We start from the raw sequence: 22,816 nt of genomic DNA on the forward strand, positions 1-22,816 counted from the left end.
CCATAACTGTATAAGAAAATATTTGGAGCACATTTTGCTTTTACTGAAATTGAGCCGAAGCTGTCTATCACCTGTTTTTATGGCTCAATATCGAGTTGTCTACCAACTGACCTTAGATGGAATCCAAATCCTTTTTATTTTAGAAAATAATCCAAATCCTCTACTAAGACACCTATAACGTAAGATATCCAATAATGTGAATTTTTGGAATAATGTAATATATCTTTACAAATTTACATTATTGGTTGAAGAGAATTGGAGCTATAGTGACCCATTGATATACTAGACCAAAATAAAAATCATTTTATGTATTCACAGAAAATGCTACCATTTTTATCTTATTGATTGTTATTGTTGTAATCATAATATCACAAATAAAAGAGAAAAACAGAAAGAACAATATAGCAATAAAGACATCTCAGTAACAACTATTAACCCCAGGTACACAATTTTCTACACAAAATTACACTATGCAACTGCAGCAGTCAAGCAGCTGTTTTATATCTATATCTAAATGCACACCAGACATAAACAATCAAATTTCCCAAACTGAGACCAGCTATTAACCAGAAAAACCGATCCAAATGCCCCTCATTCAAGTTATCTGGTATCCAACCAGGTGCTCCTCCCTTAGTTGTAAAGTAAGAAACCATTGTCAAAATCAATGAGCTCAAGTAACTGCCTAGAGAAACTGTCACAAGAGCAAATGCAGTACATAGACTCCTCATTGCATCAGGCGACTGGTCATAGAAAAATTCTACTTGGCCAATGCAAGTGAAAACCTCACCTGCACCAACAAGGGCATATTGTGGTATTTGCCAGAGGATGCTCATTGGTATTTCGACTTTCCCATGTGTCAGATGCAATTCTCGCGCTATATCCAGCCGTTTGATCTCAACTAATGCGGCCGACACCATTGCCAGAATAGACAGGAATAAGCCTATTCCCATCCTCTGCAATTCTGTGAAGCCTCTCTCTTTACCACTGAATCGCCTGACAACCGGTACAAGGATTTTGTCATAGATCGGTACCCAAGCTAGCACACTAATGACATCAAAAGTGGATAGAGAAGCAGGTGGGATGGTGAAGGATCCTATCTGTTTGTCTAAGACCATGCCTTGTTCTATGAACATGGATGAGTTTTGAGAGTATACAGCCGAGAAAATTATGGCTGTGGCCCAGATGGGAAACATGCGTGCCAGTACTTTTAATTCCTCAACTTGAGTTACAGTACACAGTTTCCAAGGGCTGGTGACGGCACTGCCACTGGTTTTGGTATCAGGAGGTGTGACTACAGCAGCTTTGTCAAGAAACCTGTTGCAACATGTCATAACAGAAAACACATACCAGGTATTATATAAATATGCTCTAGCTATACATTACATATTATCAGGCTCTTTTTTTTTTATTTACTTCATTGGACAGCACCAAAAATAGCTGTCAGGTCTAGCATGTTCCTAGTTTATTTATACCACTTGGTACTGGTAAGAACTACATGAAAGTGAGAATTGTGGTACCTCATCTCATTTGTGTGATCCAACTTCCTGCTCCCTTCAATTGCTGAATTCTTTCCAGGTACCTCATACAGAAGGGACTCATCAACGGGCAACTGGACTCTCCATTTCCTAAAGGCTGCAACTATCACTTGACAGACCCTTACTATTGGGCTCCCACCCGGCTTCTGAATCCGGTAAATCCCAGAACCAATAAAGAAGTTACCAATAGCCAGTGCCATGAACAGAGTTGGGATTCCAAACCCAATGCCCCATCCATAGTTATCTTGTATGTACACTAATATTGTGCCAGAAACTAAAGAACCGATGTTAATGGAGAAATAGAACCAATTGAAGAAGGACCCCTTTTTGGGTCGCTCTAAGGGGTCGGTATCGTCAAATTGATCTGCTCCAAAGGAAGAGACGCATGGTTTGATGCCACCTGCTCCTAAAGCAATCATATAGAGACCGAGGAAGAATGCAAGTGTTTGAGGCGGAGACGATTGGTTGGGTAGAGATGCAGAGACTGTTAGAACGGCCATTCCCTTTGGTATATAAATTTAACATTATGAAATTGCAATATGAATAAATATGGTAACTATTCGTGCCAGGAAAAATCGGTATACTGGTTTTTAAATAATAAAATATCAGCATCAACAAGTATGTTAACATTTGCCAGTAATGATATGTTATGGCAAGTAGTATCTTGGTATAGACTATAGAGTCGATCCATAGACTAGGGTTTCAGACCCAAAATTTAGTAGAATAGCACAAGCTGGTACCTCACAAGAGATTTGGAAAAACGGAAACCCATATAAAACAACAGTCCATCAAATTAGCCCTCAGTTTGTGAAAAATGCCTCAAATAATACCCAGTTTAGCAATCATCAACTAAATGCTAATCAAGAAACTATAAATTGGATTGCCACCTACAATAAAATAGACTGTGGAGAAACACGCAATGGTCCAGTACTTCCCCCAGTATGAATCGGCCAAAATGGCACCGATAAGGGGTGTCAGGTAACATGTGCCTTGCCATGTGGTAACATTTCTTGCTGCAACTACATTTCCTTCATGTAGGTTTTTCGTAAGATAAGTCACAAGATTTTTTGCGATTCCATAGTAAGCTAATCTCTCACAGCATTCAGTTCCTGTGGTGCAATACAACTCATTAATTAATTTAAATCTCTTATACTGAGAAATATAAAATAAAACGTACATATATGCCCAGTTGGTTTAATATCACTTTTGTTCTGGTCCTAAAATATATTTTATTGGGCCTTACAAGTTAGTTATTAGTTTACCATACTCAAATTTGTATATTTTGAAGGGGCATGAACCAAGATAAAAAAATACATATGATGCTGCCATGGCTATTCTGTATCAGGCCAGTTAGCATGTAAACATTATTTACTAGAATTGCAATTGTTCTAAAACTAATTTAAATTACCAAGGATAAAGGAGCATGCTTTCCAATTGCCAGTTTCTTTCTTCAATATCGGTCGACCTTTTAGATCAACTGATCCATCACCTGTATAATTCTTCGCATGATCCTACATTCAAGTACATGTGAATCAATCTTATAGTAGTATTATGACATGATGTTCTCCAAAATTTTCATGATATGAGAATCCTACCATTAAGGCATTAATCCAGAAAAAAAAAGTTTAAATCGCAAAATCAAAAGAACGAAAACAGAAATAGATCGAACCATCAAATTCTTCTAATGCGGAGAGAAAGTATCCTGAGCCCGAATTCAGAACAAAATTGTCGAAAACAAAGTTCGATGTACTTCAGGATGTAAAAGAAATTGGAATTCCAAACTGAAAATAATCAAAAAATTGAAAAAAAAAAAAAAAAAAAAAAAGAAGAAGAAGAAGGAAGAAAATCGGGACTAACCTCATGCAATAATTCTTCAACTAGCAGCGCCTCCTCCATTTACAGCTACAGGAGATCAAAGAAGCAAAGCTCGTCTATTTTTTTTTTCTTCTTTTTCCTTCATTCAGTAGAAGTGCTAAAATCAATGGTTGACTGTGAAATCATTGAAAATGTAGTCACATAGACAGCCGAGTCCGGATTCTCAGAGGTAACTCAAATTTTGAGTTTGAATGCTAACCGTCCGATCAGAATCAGAACCAATCCGATCCGAGGGGAAATGCACAGGGTTCTCTAATATTCGTGCCAAAGCAGATCGAACTGTTCTGATACAAACATAAAATTTGAGTTACCTAGGTGTTTTGAATTCCTGTACAGCTACCATGGTAGTCCGTTGTTTCGGGTGAAGGTTTTAACAGAGTAATTTTGGCATCAAGCAGCGCACGAACTATTTGCAATGCAGTTTTCATTCTACAGTACCTTTTTTTCATTCTACAGTTCTTTCGCTGTATGAAGTCAAAAGTTCTCTGTTAAAATCTTCACCCGTTGTTTCCAACCTTAAAGAGTTATTTTATGCGGTTATGCCCATCAAAATTTTAAAATAAGATATATTTTAACTCGTTTAGTTTGTCATTTTATTAAGCATAATATTTATAGTTCGGAACGTAAGCGTGTTATGAAAAAAATATGTGAAAATAAGATTTAAGGTGGAAAACTTGTCATTGTAAGAAACTATCTGTAAAAGAAAGATAAATTATGAATTGAAGTTTTTCACAAAAAATTATTAAAACTTTGTGTTGTAATATTTTGCTAGTCAGTTGTTTAAATGCATGCTTAACTATTTGAAACAAATTATGTATTAGATCAATTTTTTTGAAGACGGTCCAATCATATTAACAAAATTTAAATACAAATATATGGTGTTAACACTTAACATTATCATTTACGAAAAACAAACAACATTTTTATTATGTCAAAACGACACTGTGTATGAAATCAACTATTTATTCTAAAAAACTAATTAGTTAGAAGATAAAACAAATTACTTACACAAACTACATATTTTAAATTTTTTACTAAAAGATAAAATCGATACTTCATAAATTTAAAATGAGTGTTACTAATAAAAAAAAGTCAATAAACCGGGTAAATTTGTGAGTTCTTCAATTTTAGAAGAGTAAATATAATATTATCAAACTTAGGTGAGAATATGTAATTTTAAGATTTTTGAAGAGAAAAGTGTATATATATATATTTATATATTCTCTATTTTGCAAACACTAGTAACCAAAACTTTTCATGTACAATATGCAATTTTTGGAAAAAAAAATACAATATAACAATAACATTTTTTTAGGAAAATAGAATCCGTATATATAAAAAATAAAACATAAGTTATATTTTATGTAACTTGTTTGTTTGGGTTATTTTATTTAATATTGTATATTCAGAAACACAATCGCTTCCTTTTTGAAATTTACATATTATTAATAACCAATGTTCTAAATAGCTAGTTATAGCGCCGCTATAGCTTTTTCGGACCATAAACTTTAAGCTATGAGATAAAAGTGCGCTAACTCAGCTACGACCACTATAGTTGTAATAGCTAACCGCTATTATCGCTATGCGCGACGTGCTATTGCTACCGCTATGCTGCATGGGCTTTTTTTTTGCAATTTATATAGGCTTCTGTACTTTTATTATTATTTCTAATGCTACATGGTCTTCTACGATAAGTATGCTAAACCAAACTATGTGCTTCTGTTTTTATTTGTGATTTATTCTCTCATTATATATCGAGAAATATTCACATATTAATTCTTCATTTTGATTGCTCTTCGTATAGTATTCATTTGTAAAAGTATTATCGTTCGTTTCAATTGAAAGCTAATTTTGATTATTATTATTATAATATATAAAATATTTAAATATGTATACTGACTTCATTTATCTTATAAAATTAATTGCTCTTCATCTATTATAATATGTAATACTATGAAGTATGAACTATTAAATAATGTTACTTTTTAGAACCTTTTTTCCTTCTTATTTGCATAACTGATAAAAAGTATACATTTAGATTAGTTGTCATTTAGTTGTTACCTCAATTCTCCAATATTGATATGTTGATAATTAGTAAAATATAGAATATAATATTAATTAGTAACAACTAATATTGATTATGCTCTATTTTCTATATAATTTAGAGTGAAAATGTTATAGGTAGTGTAATTGACTCCATTTACAACAAATTTTGTTTATATGATTGAACTCTATTCATGTTTAACTTCCATAACTTGAAAGTCTAGCTCAGTCTTTAATTGTACCAAATATTCATTTTTAAGGTCTTCATAAAATATATTCTTGGTGGACTCATTTTTATCGTAAGAGTTGGAGGGACATTTAAAAATAAAAATTAACTCAATGAAAATTATAGAAGGAGATACAAATATTAAAAAAAAAAAAAATCTAACCTGTTCATTTTAAGTAGTTTTCCAAAAGTCAACTAAAAAGGCAAAGAAAAACCGAGTAGAACTACGGTGTTCTTAAGCTCACTAAAGTGTTTGGTCAGCTTAACTTCAAAATCCATCAAATTAGTTTTAAATGCCGAATCCGAACCGTTGAAATCCGCCTACCTTACGAGTGATGCGTCTACATGTGAAAATTTTAAACATTCGAATTAATTTATTAACAAAAAAAACGAATTTTAAACAAGCGGTCAAAAAACGTTCAAAAAATGAATGCACTAAAATTAATTTATTAACCTTCTAATTTTGACCAATTGACTTTAAACTAAATTAATTCGAATTTTTAAAATTTTCATATGTAGACGCATCACTCGTAAGGTAGGCGGGTTCCAACGGTTCGGATTTGTCATTTGAAACCGATTTGATGAATTTTGGAGTTAAGCTCATCAAACACTTTGGTAAACTTAAGAACACCCTAGTTCTACTTAGAAAAACCAATCTATATGACAAAGACATGACTATATAGTTTAACAATTTTTTATTATGATATACATAATTTTTACTATTTTTTCAGTTTTTTCAATGATTTAAGAAAATGGCATCAAAATTTGTCAATGAATCAATCCCCTTCCATATCATAATACCCTTTAATCACTGAAAGTATATAGTTCAAAATATTTTCACTTGCACCTAAAGGGGGAAAAAAAAGATATATTTTCTTACATATAACTATTAGTAAAACATTTAGCAAATATGCTATCGTTTTACATATAGTGATTTGTATGGAGACATAAAAGGCGGTTTGGATCTAACCTGATCGCATTGGGTATATGAGATCAAGAACGAAGTCAAATTTTTAAGCTATAGAAATTAAATGTGAGGTCAATTATATAAAATTTTCTTATTGCGTACTCATAATATTTTACTCTAAATTATATAAAAACTTATACATAAAACTAAAATTTTATAAATAAATAAAATCAATTGATCTGCATTCACTATATATGAATCCGCCTCTGCCTGAGGCGATCCAAATTCCTCTTAGTCTGCTATCCTTTAAATGCTCTTTATAGACGAATTGAACCCCGGTGTTCCTCAAAATACATGATGTTTATCATGTATCAATTTCAGACTTTGATGAGAGGGTAAAAGACATTAACAATGCTGATTTGACTTCGTGCAATGCAAACAATAAAGTCAAGATAATAAGTGAGATGGCTAATGCGCTGCACAAAATTAAATCAGCGCCGTTAATGAGAGCAGTAAATTATTCCAATCAGACCAATTAATGCAGTGCAAATAAAAGACAAGGTAGATTAAATGGATTTCTCTCTCAAAGAAACTGACTGTTCGGTTGCAAGCCCAACTCGGCCCAATATTTGGTAGTATGTAATGCAAGGTTAATATGTCAGTAATTTTTTAAAATTAATGTGATGTGTGATTATTGATTATAATATTTTTTTACGGTAGGTTTAAGAAAACATGAAAATACCAAATAATATCTTAAGTTATATATTGAATGCACAAAAGTGTTCATTACCTAAATTAACTTTCATGTAACTAAATATCACTCTACTAACACAGGTTGACAGCATTTGTTCCAAAATTTAAACTCAACTGGTTTTATGAAAAAAAAAATGTGATGTGCCTCGATCAAAAGAGTATAAATGAGTACTTCAACCAACTCCTCTCATGTCCATTTCTAAAACCTCCATGCTTTTAGAATTTAAAACTAAACAGCTAATTTAATTTCTATTTTTATCCCCTTCCAATCCATACAGTGTTTCTCTCAGATTATGCGGAAATCAGTTATGCTCATAGCGCAACAACCTAACACCCCAAATTTAGCCCTTTTTTCTATCTGCCTGATCACACAAGCTCATCTTTCCATACTAATCTTGAGAAGAACTATCTATTTGTTGAGTTGCTCTTCCATTTTTCTCCTTTCTTTTCAAGCACCGAAGAACATGTATACCATTGAGCATATGGTACTGTTCTTCGGTTAGTTTTGCTGCTTGGATGCTTCTTTTTTCTCCCTAGAGAACACAACCAAGGATAGATTTATTCTTTCACACGTAAAAGATGTCGTCACTTTCGGGTCGGCGGTCACAAAGCCTTGTCATAGATATGAATAGCAATGGTTCACAAATGCCGTCCCCAGTTCTTGAGCGGGAATTTAGAGGGAGCAAGATTGAATGGGTTCCTGAGAGAAGCCTAAAATCGCAGTCGAGTAGAGAATATGAGCTTCGTATAGGTATGATTTTGGTTTATTCAGGAAAAAAAGTCGAATCTAGTAATTAATTAACTACATTGTAAAGATTAGGCATTCCTATTTTGTTTTTCAGAGATGGAACACTTGAAGGAGAAATTTGCTAAACTGTTGTTGTGCGAAGACATGTCGGGCTCTGGCCGCAAAGGAGTTTCTCCAGCTCTAACTCTATCTAATGCAATAACAAATCTAGCAGGTATATATTACTATACAACAATAGCATTTGGATTTCAAATTTGAAGTTCAAGAAGGTTAGAATTAGTGCCTTTCTTTTCATTTTCCTTTATATTTACTGTTTTAGCTCAATTGTTTTGAGCTTTGCTTTTTTTCAATCTTATTGTAATTACAAAACCCTTGTAATTCAATGAAATCAAATGGGGGTATGACCCACATTTTTTCTCAAAAAAAAGAAGAAGAATTAGTGCCTTTTTGTCACTATATATGCATCTTGTGGTAATTAATTTCCAAAAAATTAACCATGTCAAATTGTATTTAGCTTCGGTCTTTGGAGAGCAACGGCGCTTTGAACCCATGGAAGAGGAAAGGAAGGCAAGGTGGAAGAGAGAGATTGACTGGCTTTTATCAGTCAGTGACCACATTGTAGAATTTGTACCTACTCAACAAACTTTAGAAAATGGAACCACCATAGAGGTAAAATCTTCATCTCATTCTCACTCAATGGCATGCAAAATAACAATGAATATCTGTGTTCTTTTTTACCAGTACATTGTCTTGGCCCCTTTATGTCAGCATCAAAGAAATTTTAGTAGATGACCTCATTGACTAAATAGAGTATATATGGCATCCTCGTGATTCCGTGAGATACAAATATGCAAGTTAGTCCAAGTCTAGTGTCTAGGCTAAACAGCTTCATATTTTTGTGTTCATCCATGCAGGTAATGCGGAATCAACAAAGAAAAGATCTCCATCTAAACATTCCTGCCTTGCGCAAGCTTGATGCCATGCTCCTCGTAAGCTTGTCTTAAACTCCATATGGATTTACATTTTTTCATATACCACAAAGACAGTAAGCCCCAATTATAGATTGCATATTAGAACCAAAGAATTTTTTTTTTTTTTAAAAAAAGCAGCTGAGTCTCGGATATGTTGACAAGAAACATGTCAAGCTATAAATCTTGGAGATATGCATGAAAAAATTTAGTGCTCAAATTAAACTTTAGGAATGTACGATAAAATTTTCTAGATATTGATATATTTTAAGTGTATATATATCTGCGTTTACATTTAATTTTCCATATGGTATATCTTTTTCACTTGGTAAACATTGTTCCAATTGCTCTACTACCTAAATATATATGAACACAAAGATAAAAGGAATAAACACTTGTAATATTGGGGGTGCCTATAGAAAGTACACTTCTAATTACTGAAAGTGTATAATGAATGTGCACATATTAAGCAGTCTAATAATATTTTTATGCTCATGCAGGAATATCTAGATGAATCTCAAAAAAACCGTGAATATTGGTATGGGTCGAAGGAAGCCGGACCGAGGGAGGATGAAAAATGGTGGCTACCAACTGTCAATGTACCACCAAAGGGATTGTCAGATAAAGCAAGAGAGCACCTCCAAAATCTCAAAGAGAAGGTGAACCAAGTTCTGAAGGCAGCCATGGCAATTAATGCAAACTCTCTCGCTGAGATGGAGGTCCCCGAGGCATATATTGAATCTCTTCCTAAGGTTTGAGTTTAATTTGTTGAATATATTTTTCATTTTATTTTAAGTAATATTGTACATGTAGGTTTTAAGAAATTATAAGAAAGATTGATGCGGCAATGTTTATACAATTTGAATGGCAGAATGGAAGGGCAATTCTTGGAGATGCCATGTACAAAATCATGGGGGATGAGTTTTTCGATCCAGATGAGTTGCTTTCATCGGTAGATCTGTCGAGCGAGCACAAAATAGTTGATCTAAAGAACAGGATTGAGGCGTCAGTGGTGATTTGGAGGAGAAAAATGAACAACAAAGATACTAAGTCACCTTGGGGTGTAGCTTCTGGTGTCAGCCAAGAGAAGAGGGAGCAGTTTGAGGATAGAGCCGAGACCATCCTGCTAATACTTAAGCATAGGTATCCTGGCATCCCTCAGTCGTCACTTGATGTTAGCAAGATCCAAGATAACAGGGTAAAACCAACAATTAATTTAATTACTTGTTCTATTATGCATGTTCAAATCAGTGTTGTAAAAAACAGCCTTTTAGGCCAATTAATCGGCCGATTAGTCATTGGCGGTGATCAAACCATCACGAATTTTCTTGAATAATCAGCCGATCATTCCCGATTATAGCCTATTATTCCTGATTAATTTCTTGGTGGTACCCTCTCCGTTCGACAAGCGCATACCATTATTTACAACATTGGTTCAAATAATTAGTTGAGATATATTGGCAACAGATTGAACAATTCAAAATTTGTGTGGATGAAGATTTATCATCATATGCTTGCTAAAAAAATAATAATAATTTCAATACTGGTAAACCTATAACTTATTCTCTGATTCGGGCAGGATATGGGATATGCTATTTTGGAGAGTTACTCCAGAGTGTTAGAGAGTTTGGCTTTCACAGTACTGTCACGGATCGAAGATGTGATCTATGCTGATAACCTGGCCAAGGATCCTTCTCTAGCCGAGAAGAAGCGACGGCCGCCTTCCAGCGACAGTTGTGAACCAATACCAGTGATTACATCTGATCCAAAGGAGGAAGCAGAGTCAATAAACAAGATGGAATCTAATGTCGCGACATTATCGGATTTCATGGGTTGGAATAAAGATCAGGAGCAAGAACCGAAACAAGCGGATTCAGAGGTGGCATTGAACCAAGAGGGGAGATCATCATTAAAGAAAACATTGAGTCCAGCACTTAACAAGAGGCATTTTTACCTTGAAAGCTTGAATGCACTGAGAAGTCCTTTGTCCAGGCATTAATTAAGAGTTGCACTGGAAAAATTGCAAGGGATGAATTTAAGAAGAAGAGATTATGCAAGGTCGATATAATATTTATATAGATTTAGAGGGATAGTTCTTCTTCTCACACTTCTATCATAAAAAACAAATACTTCTTTTCCTATTGAATTTTGTGATTATTTGTTTCTTCGTTTGTAAAGTAATTTTTTTTTTATATAGAAAAAGGCTCACTTTAATTGGATGTCTCACGTCTCTATTACGATTTACGAATTGATACATTTCATTTCAATGATTTAGATTCACCGGGCCAAGGCCCAATGGTTGGAGGCCTGCCAAAACATCCTCGTGATCTTTCTCTTTTCATGTAATAAATTACTTTCAACCCAACAACTCTCTGCAATCAACTCGTTGCACGCTTTCTTGCAGAATTTGCTTCACAAGAAATCCCATAAACTAATAAAAATCTATTATTGATGAAAAGACGATAAGAAGCAAGTTTTCGTAATAAAAGAAAATCCAGAAGAGAGATCATAGGAGCAATTGCTGAAGGATCTCAAGCTGAGAGACAACTCAGTTTATTTTAAATTTCGAATGTATTTTGGTGCTATTAAAGGATTAAATATGAAGATTTATAAGAGGGTTTTCTTGTTTTTACTTACAATTTATATTCTTGTTAGTTTAATAAATTTAATTACGGATTAAAAAAAAAACTGAGAGGCTCATCTGGATTTTTTTTTTTTTTTTTTGATTAAAAAGACTGAGGCTCAGCTTCATTAAGAAACCAAGTTAAGTTACAACCAACAATCAAGTTCCAACTACACCATTACTACCTAACCGTATCAGAGTTCCAAATATAATAAAAAGGACAGCGGCTAAGGTCACAGTCTCCACAAACAAGTCATCAAAAACTAATAATAAAAAACTAATAAGTTTTTTAAACCCCACACATGGATCTTCTTGTAATGACGGCAAGGAACTAAACTAACGGTTACATCCCTATTCTTGGCATCCAGCGAGGGAATATAACAAGAGGCAAAATGAGGTATTCCAAGGGTAGCTGGCCCCTCTGGAAGGTCTGGGGGGTTGATAGGGGATCATTTGATCATCTCCAGGCAGCCACACATGTAGTGGAATAGCTTCTATAGCATCATCATCAGGCATCCACTCTTGAGCTTGCTCCTTAGTCTTCGCCTTGGTTTTTTTGTTACCTACCCAATATTGCATTAGAGAAATAATTAGAAATATGATATTCCTGCCATATTTGGGTTGAGCATTTTGAAAACATAGTTCATTTCTATGCTTTCAAATTGTCCACCAAATGACACTAAAAACCATAAGAAAAGCTTGTTGATCATATTTGGACAAAGTAAAAGAAAATTCTACAACATCTTCAACAGTGTTCCATTGTGTAAAATAGTGTTGACTCTGTCCTATCCAAAACCACACTTGTTTGACTAGAGGGCATGTAACAAATAAATGGTTAGCAGTTTCCAATTTGTGACAAAACATGCAAAGTGGTAAACCTTGCCAGCCTTTGGATTGAAGGATATCTTTTGTTAAAATTTTATGTTTGCTAGTTAACCACATAAAAATTTGTATCTTATGAGGGATAGGAATAGACCACCAAAGCAATGCATGCTGTCCTATTTTACACTAAAATTCAAAATCTTGTAAATTAATCTAACTGAAAATTCCCTTGATGTTTCCCATCTCCAAGAAATCTTATCCTGCAAGTATGTAAATGACATTGTGCTGATATCATGAAGTATAGACGACCATTCCTGTAAATCAACACCAATAAGAGTCCTTCTAAACTTAACACAATCTTCTTGAGAGTGAATTACATCTATTAATTTCACTGTCTGATTCCAACAAATATTGTACAACTAAGGGTATACCTGTGCAAATGTGCAATTGCCATGCCATATATCATTCCAGAACTGAACTATGAAATTAAGACCAGGAGTATATGATATACTCATATTACATATTGAATTTAGCTGCACTAATATTTGCCAGAAGGGGGAAGGATTAGTATGGTGTTCAGTGATGTAAATGAATGTCAAAAGAGTTTTTCATTTACTATGAAATTTAGGATCCTTAAGTTTCCACCATCATTTGGTCAATAAAGAGATATTCATCTGTCTTAAGTTAAGTATGTCTAGGCCTCCATATTCTTTGGCTATGCATAATGAGGACCAATTAACTAAAGAGTATTTTTTTTCATACTTCTATCAGTCCCTTACCAAAGAAATCTACATCTAATTCTATCAATTTCTTTGATGATGGTTATAGGGACTTTAAAAAGAGAGAAGGCGTATAGGGGGACTGCAGAGAGAGAATGACATTAACAAGAGTGGTTCTACCTCCCAAGGACAGTAATCGACCTTGCCAGTTATTCAATTTTTTTCTCAATTTTGTCTAGTAGGAATTGCCAATTTTAAACACTAAGTTTTCTATCATGAAGAGGCAACCCAAGATATTTAATAAGAAATGTAGCATGTTTACATCTAAACAGAATAGTCATTAAAAAAAAAAATAGAACTAAATAAAATAATTTAAACGAAACCGATACAAAAGTTTTGGAAATTACAAAAAACAGCTCCACCGTAAATGAGTCTATAACTTACCCTCCACCGTAGCACTTTTCTCCACCATAGCAGTGAGCTGTTTTTTTTTTTGTAATTTTCAAAATCTTTGAACTGGTATTTTTTAACTATTTAATTTATTTAGTCCTATTTTAAAAAAAAAATTGCGAATCTGTCTACACTCTACGGAGAAGATAAGAATACAAAATGAAAAGCACATCGTGATCCGTACATTACCGACACGCCACTTCTAACAACTTGCTTTCTCTTCTAATTAACAATTTATTGTTACTTGCTGAGCTTCACAAAACATCTTTGACACGGTGCATTGTTGTAATTAGGGCTGTCGCGGATTGGATACGGATCGATGCATGAATTATTATAATTTTATTTTAACGGATTTTGAATTGAATTCGAATTGTGTTGCGTCAACTAGTCAATTATGCTTTTTAAATTCCGTTGTTGGTAAGAAAATAACAGAATGGGAAAATTATTAAATTGGCCTATCCGAGTCAATTCGGATTTCATCGGTGATTGTAACATTTGATATCTGTTTACATGTTTAATACTTTTTAAGAGAAGTTCCCCAAGCTTTCTATGATTGAAAAGAAAAAATGCTCTTCACAAGTAATACAAGTAATGAATGCAAAATTATCAACATAAAAGTTTAGAGGCAAATCCAAATACCTCATGTCTTTTGTAGCTTACATTTTCATCTCTATTTTCAAAATCTAAACAGTCATTTATTTCTAATCGCTCAACATAAATTTTATATTAAAATGTGTTTGGATATCAAAATTTAGAATTTTTTTAAAAAAATTTACTATTATTTTTGAAAAGGTGCAAAATCACTAATTTTGGCTGGTCAAGAGATAGTGATTTTGTTCTTACCTAAAAAATATCTGTAAATTAAAAAAAATTAAAATTTGATTTTTTAAGTATATTTAAATATGATAATCATGTTGAACAGTTCAAATTGACCATTTTTGAATTTTGTTAATAAAGATAAGAATGTGACAAACGAGTGAAATATAAAAAATACAAGATATTTGAACCATATTAAAAAATTAAATAAAATGAAGGAGTTATTAACTCCCTTTTTTCATATTGGAAATTAGAATATCGGTGATTGACAATCAGTCCAAAATTCAAATACTATTTTGAGTGTTGACATTTCATATTTGCTGAAGGCATAAGTTTATTGTGACAGAAATGAAGCTGCAAGTAATTAATTATATTTTTAAATTTATAGTTTACTTTGTTTAATTGATATAAAAATCAAAGCAAACTATTGTTTTCGTTTTATATGATTACTAACATCTTATAATGGCAAGAATATTGTATTTATAGTTTGTTGACTCTAAAGCAATATCACTTGTACCAAAATTCACATGCAACCAAAAAACAAAATTAGTATCTTGCAGATAATTGATATTAATGTATTTAAAAAAATATCAGGTTATCATTTTTTCAATAATTGAATAAATCATTACTTATTATTAATTTGTATGGCCGAAATTTATTTAAATTTTTAATCATAAATCTTCATCAATGTGTATATCTTATTCAATATATAAAATAAATTAATTTATTATGTGATTATAATTACATGTTTTAATTTATTGTTAACTTTATTTTATTGATATAAATTTTGATTTTCGTTTTGGAGATTAATTTATAAACTAGACCGCTCTTTATTTCATTAAGATAAAATAAGACATTTTATAAAAAATAAAAATAAAAATTGAAATTTAATGTATCTTACTCTTACCGAACACAAGTAAAATAAAATAAAAGATATATTGACTGTTTTCAATTTATTTTTTCCGAATGCAAACTAAAAAAAAAATAGAATATAAAACACCTAATCAAAGTAGATATGATGACCCTACGAATCTTATTATTCCTTGTATAGTTGTATGTTATCAACCCAAATACCCAATAGGTCAATACAGTAATATCACACGCTTCATATGCGTTCAATAGCTATTGGCAAAATCTGAGACAGCTGCCACGTGTGATTTTGGTGGAGCAGCTGTCCTTGTCACTAAAGATCCAAGATTTTTTTTTTTTAATGTTTTCTTATTGTACTTTTTATTAGACAGTATAAGTTTTCTCATTCTTGGTCTCTAATTATATATTTAAAATAACTATTCAGCTTTATAATGTAATAACAATAATTTGCAAAGTTTATAAGGTAATAACTAATAACCATTAATTTGCGCTGTCGGTAGTTCCAATATTTGCACGAATATATATATATAGTCTCCAACTCCAACTGATGTAATGGTCATTTAAATTTATATATAATTTTCATGACATTTGCTATAGTGTGATTAGTTTCACTGTTTTTTTCTTTTTTCTGCTTAGGTTATGATAATTGCCATTTCAAACTTGCTTCAGCATGAATCCAAGAGGATCCATGGCAAACCGTCTTTTGTTCCCCCATATTAAAGAGAAATTTCAGAATTAACAGCTTGTTAGTTAGTAACGGGGAGAGGCGAGATCCCCTGATTTTATCTGAATTTATTTAGTATATGTTTCCTGTTCTTCTCTCTTCTTGGTTATAAGCCTTTAATTGAAAGACTACTAAAAATTGCATCAGATTAATTTGGATATTCAAAATACTTCTCAAAATAAATGTTTGGCAGATTAATGATCATATCATAAAGCTTGGCAGACATCTCGAACGAGGAAGCCATTCAGCATAAATGTCGAAATTTTTAAAATTACCCTCAACCCAAAAAAAAAAAAAATACTAAAATACTACTGAATCTAGAGAATTCCATATTTACCAGGACCACAACAATCCAACGACAAATTAAATATGCCCCCAGTTTTTATCAATGATATGTATTGACTATTGAGACGTATGAATTGTTAATCCAATAAACTAAGAATATTAGGTGTTAACCTGAGTAAGATAGGATTGTTAATTTTTAAGGACAAAAATGAAATGTTTGATAGAGCTAAAGAAAATGCATATATATTAATCCAATATTAAAAGTATTATTCTCAGACTATTGGGCATTTTTTTTTATTTTTTTTATTCCAGTCCAACACAAACATTAAGTGAATCATGAATGACTGCATTAACTGCACTAACCATTTCTTTAGGTGAGCTGAAGCCGTCAGTGTTCATATAGAACAAGTGAAGAATTTTACACATTTTCCAGAATAGCTCTTTGCAAGGCTTTGGAACTGCTGTTCCCTCTTTGAGCACCACTTGCAGTAACTCCGTCCTCATGTCCTCAATTGATTTGCTCACATCTTTTTCTGCTGCTTCTATAGAAAGGGAATTACCAGAATTCAGAATACGGAGAGACACACTATTCAATTTCCCTTCCTTGCCTTCTCTCTGTATTTGACAAAATATCAGTTCAAGAGGAATTAAAGAGTTATTAGTTCCACATTCAAAGAAAACAGGAAAATAAATACCCCAAAGCCACGGATGTCATTTAGGAGACGACCACAAGTGCTAACAAGTCTGAACAAATGATCATACTCGTCATGTTTTATTATTTCTTCAGTAATCTTCGGGCCAACAAAATAGAGAGCTGGGAGAATTATGGGCCCAAGAGCAAAGGATACTGTACCATTTGCCATATATTCTTCCACTGTTGGTATTGATTTATTTCTCTGCCACCTTGACTCAGTCATCATAGATCTTAGCAGATTCAGCCACTACAAGTAAATCCATACAACAGGTAATAACAACAGTAGTATAACAATATGTTATCTGTAAAATATTTAAATATAAGATCTCACTATTTTGACTAGATGATCCGTGATATCTTGATTTTGCAATGCAAAAGCCTTGGTTGCAAGCTCATTTATATTGCCATGAATAGCCATATAAATGATCTGCACTTGCTTACTGTAGAATTCTTTTTCGCACTTTCCATCCCACCTTCACAACAACAAAAAAAAAAACAAAAAACAGGGCACCAGTTAATTTATATCTCCATGCACAGGTCCTTCATGCCTTCCATTATAGATGGCAAAACTTGACCTGACCCGAGGACCCGAACAGCCCATGCAAACCATTTACCCAAAAAAGAAAAAAAAGTAAAGGAAAGAAAGACAACGCCAACCCTTACCTAACCCGACAGTCTTGAAAAGCCAAACCGACTAAGCCTGTTTGGACCCAAATCCCAGCCAATCCAGACAAGAGCTGGTTGATACATCTTAAATTACGAGGAATAATGTTTGCATAAAATTGAGAAAAAAAAACATTTCAAGTTCAAACCAGGTAGACCCCAAAGCATCTTACTGACTATGGCCAGTACAGCCTGAACCTTGCAGCCCCACAAGCCCAAAATAACTTAACTCACCCACAAACTGAAAAACCTAAATCAACATGAACCTGAGACAGTCTAGACCCAAGAAATTCCAACATGAACCTGAGACAGTCTAGACCCAAGAAATTCCTACTCGACCTTGAAAGTAATAGCAATAATACTAATAACAAAGGCAGGAACCGAAGATTCCCATGAAAGTGGTAAATATTTAGTAATATACAGAAAGACCACATATAAGATTGATGTAACAAAGAATTAGTTCATTTCTCTTGATTTTAAAAATATTAGGAGGATCATAGAATAGCAGAAACTATGTATAGAACCAATTTTTTTGGCCCATTTTTTTTTTGGTTTTTTGTGTCTGTGTGGGTGGGTTTGGGAGGGGGGGGGGGGGGGGGGGGGGGGGGTTCTGTACGCTGCCCCTCTATAGAAAGACCTGCCTGGTTAGTTAAAACTCAGTGTCAACATATGATGGAGGTGATGGATGACCAAGATACATTTGCATTGAGAAAAAGAAGCAGATATGAAACCCTGATTTTATGCAAGGCCAATACAGCAATAAGCTCGAGATATCAGTCAATTCTATAACATATGCATGTTTGTATTAGATTTTACATTTTACTTTGAATTGTTCCTACTTTTGTCATTTTTGGCTTTGAAGAAGAGGAAGGGAAAGAAAAAAGTGCTCAATTGGGCCTGAAATTTTTTTATACTAATAGTGCAAGTGTTTACTTGTCAAATAAAGCAACAAGGCTCTCAAGTTCTTCAATAGATCCTCCAACATCAAAAAAGTCGTCAACTATGGTGGTTAAAACCCCATTTCTAGACCATGAAATGCGTGCTTCTGACAAATCTGGTGAAAATAATGTTGCAGCACCAGATAGGTAACAGTATGTCAGCTTCTGACGTGCAAATTGAAGCTGATCCAACTTGCACTGTTTCACCCAACTGCAACAAAACAACATACAAAATTAAGAAGAGTTATAGAGGAGAAACTTTATTAGCATTCCTACTTGGATTTTGTTAGTTTGGTTCTTTGTTACAGCCAATAGCTGGTGTGGTATTCTTGAATAGTAGCTGACAGGTATAGTACCTATTGAGGTTCTTTAGTTCCTCTCTATAAATAGATTGACAGTTGTTGAAGTCTCCAATAGCTAATTTGAGAATATCCTCATTGGCACTGCAAGACCTGATTTGAGATGAGAGTAATTTGTTAAGCTAGGTTTATGTTATGATCTTTCAATATATAGAGGAATGCAACAGTACAGATTTACATATGTGATGTCTTGAGCATCCGGATTTTTCCAAAATTGAACCACTCTATACTTCTCTTGTGCTCAAGCCGATCCAAATTAGCATAGAATGGAAATTGTAGAGCAAATTTCACCTGAGAAAGAATTTGCACACAAAACATGAAATTTGAATGAAATATAAATATCAAGATTATAGTTTGTACAGTAGGACAGTACCTCTTGAGAAATTGTTCGGTCATGAGAAATTGGTTTGGTAGAAATTTCTTCTTTTAGTAAAACGCTCGACCACGAGTTTATTTTGTTAAGAACGTCTTCTTTTGGAAATAGCTTCGTTTGTGATGCCTTGTATATTTCTATAACCGGCCTGAAATCTCTCAAATATCCTTGCATTGAATCATGGAAACTACTTGCCTCTTTAAATTTTATTAACAGATCTGTAAGCGAATATAACAGTTCAAATCCTGAGTGAAGCCATCACCACGAATCATAAGTACTTTCTGAGGAATAAAGGAACAGACAAATCAATAGTACACTTTCCAAACTAAACTTTATCTTTCTTCATTTGTGCAAAGAGAAATTAGGTACATATTTCTTGGTAGCCACTACCAAGGTTTTTAAAAAATAATAATAATAATTGGTACATTTCATGATTTTGAATATGTCATAGAAGCATGTATTATACTTTCTAATTTCCAGAAGCATGTGCAATATTTTTTATTCTGCATTGGTCCAAGCAAAATTTCTCATTCTTAACTGTTAGGTTAAGTAATTTACCTGAAGAGATGTCATATCCATTCATTCTTAGAAGGCGAAAGGCCATGGCACAGGTAGCCATATCTGAAATTATCTGTTCGTCGCTCTCTAACCAACATCTACAAGGCCAAGTTAGTAATATAAAAGTTCCATAGGACACGGTTCAAATTAAAAAATAAGCCTCAAACTAAAACAGTACCTATATGCTCTATCTAGAATTATCTTTATTTCATCAGAAAAAAACCGAGCTATCCCAATGTTTTGAAGAGTATCAACCATGCAAAGATGAGAATGCATCTCCATTGGATATATAGCAGGTACTAACAAAAATTTAAGTAGATAAATAAGCATCGTCTATTCAAAAAATTTTAATTTCTAAAAAAAAATAAACTATAGTTTTCAAGAAGGAAAGAATGTAAACGTACCCGTAGGGCCAACTTGCTGTAAAAGTGAACTCACGTAGTTAAAAGCTTTATCATCATAACATTGGGTTAATACATAAGCAGTAGTCGAAGGAGAATTCAATACTGACCCATTTGCCCTCTGAAATTTGATAATTTCATTCAAGTCCTGAGAACTTCCTAGTCCTTCAGCAATGTAAGCCATGTACTCTTTTCTCCCTCTAGAATTATTTATAGAATTCCTATATATAAAAAATTGATAGCTAAATAATTCATTATAGACGGCTATGAGTAGGAAAAATAAAAGAGTAAATTAAAAAGTCAATAAGCTGGCAAGGAGAAGAAAAACTCTTTCTTTTATTTATTATATTTTTTTATCTTTTATACGAACAAAGAAGGCTCAAGCCCATACAAACCATATCTATCAAAACGAAATAACATTACAAAACTGAGGGAAAAGAATATGCAGAAAATATGCAAAAAAAAGGTTTCGGGAAGTTAATGTAAGTAGCTAGATAAGTTAAATTAAAGAGAGAAATTGTCTTTATGGAATCAGGAACATATTTTTTACCTTTGTAATTCCAATTTTTGGAGGGAAAAGATTTCACCAACAGCCGTATCACCTAAAGGAAGCTTCAATCCCACTTCAGTTGCCAATTTAAGCATTCCAGGAAAAATAATATTAAACCCAATGGGAGAAGTCAATTGCTCATCAAAAATACTCCCGATATTAGATACAAGGAAGCGAACCCCTGCATTAATGGGATATAGTTATTTCTTGTTTGATGTAACTAAAAAGGAACACAAATGAAATTCTAAAGTTACCATTTTTTATATGTTCTTCACCACAGCTCCATTTCTTTAGAGCAAGAACACAAGCCAAAGTTGAAGATAGTTTATCTTTTAAAAGAGAAGGACCAAGATTAAAATTTCCCCATGATCCATTTTCATGTTGATTTTGCAATATCCAATCAAGACAATGATCAAAGCATGGATCTTGATGTGAACTTGGGTGTGGTACCATGGCAACCCATGCTGTATCATAAGGAGAAGCCGTCATGTGAACATACTTCACTTGTTGTTTGATTTTCTCAATTGAGTCCTATAGAGATCAATGCCATAAAATGAAATATAAAAATTTGCTAATTGATAAACATTGTTATGATTATTTTAATAATTAAATGCCATATGATAAATTCATACTGCCATTGCACGGAGTGAGCTCTCTCTGTCCTTCAAAGATCGAACATCTAACCAATAAAAATTAATGCTGTACCAGGTTAGAAAGGTAACACCTTATAATCAACAACCTATTGTTCTGTTCAAACTTGTTAGCAATTTTCCTCAAAAAAAAAAAATATATATATATTATTAGCAACTGATAATTGTTTACCTGATATAGCCCCGGTAAGAGATCCTTGCATTGATTGTCTTTTAAAAGCTCTTGATTTTCCATGATTATAAAAACTTATGCCCCATGATTTACCATGCCAAGAGAGAGAGGTTGAACCTTGACCACTTATACAGGAAAACAGAAAAGAACAAAATATTATCCTCCTAAAATTTCCTAGCAATAAATTGAAAAACATGATTTGATAAAAAAAAAAATTGTATATAAACCATTTTAAACTTGATATTTCTCCTTTTTCCATCGAAATTAATAAAAAAGATTTGATAAAGTAATTATGCAGGAAAGAAGAGCAAAGAACGACGAAAGAGAGAAGGAAAGAGAGAGAGAGAGAGTACCTCAGGAGCATCGACGAAAGAGAGAAGGATCTATTTTATATTAATATATTTTTGGCAGCTGCTGCCAATATTTCAAAAAAAAAACGAAAGAGAGAAGGAAAAGAACGGCGAGGGAGAGAGAGAGAAAAGAAGAAAGATAAAACTGATAAAGTAATTCTGCAGATGCAGCTTTATAGCTTACCTCGGTTACGAGTCCGCATTGTCTGCATTAACTCAAAAGAGCATCTTTTTAGTTAATATATATAAACCGTCCGATTGTAAACGGACTCCATCCGGCCCCCGCCTAAAACATAGGGAGTCTTTAATATTAGTGCATATTTAATTCACACGAATCATAAATCTGATCGGACGGTTTATATGTATTAACTCAAAAGATTCTTTTTTGAGTTAATGCAGAGGATACGAGTTCCTCGGGTTCCTACTGTGCTGCCCAGCGTTCATGAATTCGCATCCTCTGAGATATCTCATATTTTGCGTGACTTTCTAAAAAATCTCAATCGTTCAAATACATTCCGCACGAATCTCAAAGCTCAAATAATACTGGTTCCATGCGCTATCCCCGAATAGGCACAGACACGTCGGTCACGCAAAGGTTGAGATATCTCAGAGGATACAACACTCGCGTTATGAGTCGAATACTCATATCCCACGTGCTTTAGTCCAAATTTTCAAATAAGTCAGATATTTTCTACTGGAAGACCTTGCACAGAAGAAAAATAAATGAAACGATTTGCTTTAAAT

The 22,816-nt window shown here is 33.3% G+C and overlaps 2 protein-coding genes and 1 pseudogene across 3 annotated transcripts in view; 1 reads left to right on the forward strand and 2 right to left on the reverse strand.

Moving 5' to 3' along the window:
- Nucleotides 1–349: 349 nt before the first annotated feature.
- On the reverse strand, nt 350–3,560 carry LOC144546824 (protein NRT1/ PTR FAMILY 8.3-like). The gene is made up of 5 exons (XM_078295388.1): nt 3,393–3,560; nt 2,944–3,046; nt 2,427–2,644; nt 1,518–2,038; nt 350–1,314 (listed from the first exon to the last, which is right to left on the reverse strand). Exons 1-5 carry the CDS (start codon nt 3,429–3,431, stop codon nt 486–488), a joined length of 1,710 nt encoding a protein of 569 aa, XP_078151514.1. The 5' UTR covers nt 3,432–3,560; the 3' UTR covers nt 350–485.
- A 4,219-nt stretch (nt 3,561–7,779) lies between these two features.
- On the forward strand, nt 7,780–11,274 carry LOC144546729 (rop guanine nucleotide exchange factor 12-like). Its single transcript, XM_078295275.1, has 7 exons — nt 7,780–8,090; nt 8,182–8,301; nt 8,602–8,756; nt 9,002–9,076; nt 9,556–9,807; nt 9,927–10,253; nt 10,635–11,274. Exons 1-7 carry the CDS (start codon nt 7,919–7,921, stop codon nt 11,052–11,054), a joined length of 1,521 nt encoding a protein of 506 aa, XP_078151401.1. The 5' UTR covers nt 7,780–7,918; the 3' UTR covers nt 11,055–11,274.
- Nucleotides 11,275–16,606: 5,332 nt separating this feature from the next.
- LOC144546733 (ent-kaur-16-ene synthase, chloroplastic-like) overlaps nt 16,607–22,816 on the reverse strand; it is a 96,128-nt pseudogene continuing 89,918 nt past the window's right edge. Inside the window, exons 2-16 of the transcript XR_013508867.1 lie at nt 22,076–22,103; nt 21,723–21,847; nt 21,533–21,579; nt 21,155–21,431; nt 20,901–21,081; nt 20,354–20,571; nt 20,128–20,248; nt 19,950–20,047; nt 19,392–19,609; nt 19,189–19,309; nt 19,016–19,092; nt 18,655–18,870; nt 17,390–17,531; nt 17,060–17,305; nt 16,607–16,979 (exon numbers count right to left, since the gene is read on the reverse strand). The product of XR_013508867.1 is annotated as an ent-kaur-16-ene synthase, chloroplastic-like (transcript). The remainder of the gene's footprint in view (nt 16,980–17,059; nt 17,306–17,389; nt 17,532–18,654; nt 18,871–19,015; nt 19,093–19,188; nt 19,310–19,391; nt 19,610–19,949; nt 20,048–20,127; nt 20,249–20,353; nt 20,572–20,900; nt 21,082–21,154; nt 21,432–21,532; nt 21,580–21,722; nt 21,848–22,075; nt 22,104–22,816) is intronic.

Source organism: Carex rostrata, chromosome 30, assembly GCF_964058835.1.
Source record: "Carex rostrata chromosome 30, lpCarRost1.2, whole genome shotgun sequence".
Taxonomy (NCBI): domain Eukaryota; kingdom Viridiplantae; phylum Streptophyta; class Magnoliopsida; order Poales; family Cyperaceae; genus Carex; species Carex rostrata.

Bases quoted from the DNA above. Each gene is read 5' to 3' on its own strand.
- LOC144546824 (XM_078295388.1), bottom strand. From the start codon at position 3,431: ATGGAGGAGGCGCTGCTAGTTGAAGAATTATTGCATGAG. The intron at 3,047-3,392 runs GTTAGTCCCGAT...ACTTGAATGTAG, and splicing joins TTGAAGAATTATTGCATGAG to GATCATGCGAAGAATTATAC. The intron at 2,039-2,426 runs GTAGGTGGCAAT...TATATACCAAAG, and splicing joins TCTCCACAGTCTATTTTATT to GGAATGGCCGTTCTAACAGT.
- LOC144546729 (XM_078295275.1), top strand. From the start codon at position 7,919: ATGTCGTCACTTTCGGGTCGGCGGTCACAAAGCCTTGTCATAGATATG. The intron at 8,091-8,181 runs GTATGATTTTGG...TTTGTTTTTCAG, and splicing joins AGAATATGAGCTTCGTATAG to AGATGGAACACTTGAAGGAG. The intron at 10,254-10,634 runs GTAAAACCAACA...TGATTCGGGCAG, and splicing joins GCAAGATCCAAGATAACAGG to GATATGGGATATGCTATTTT.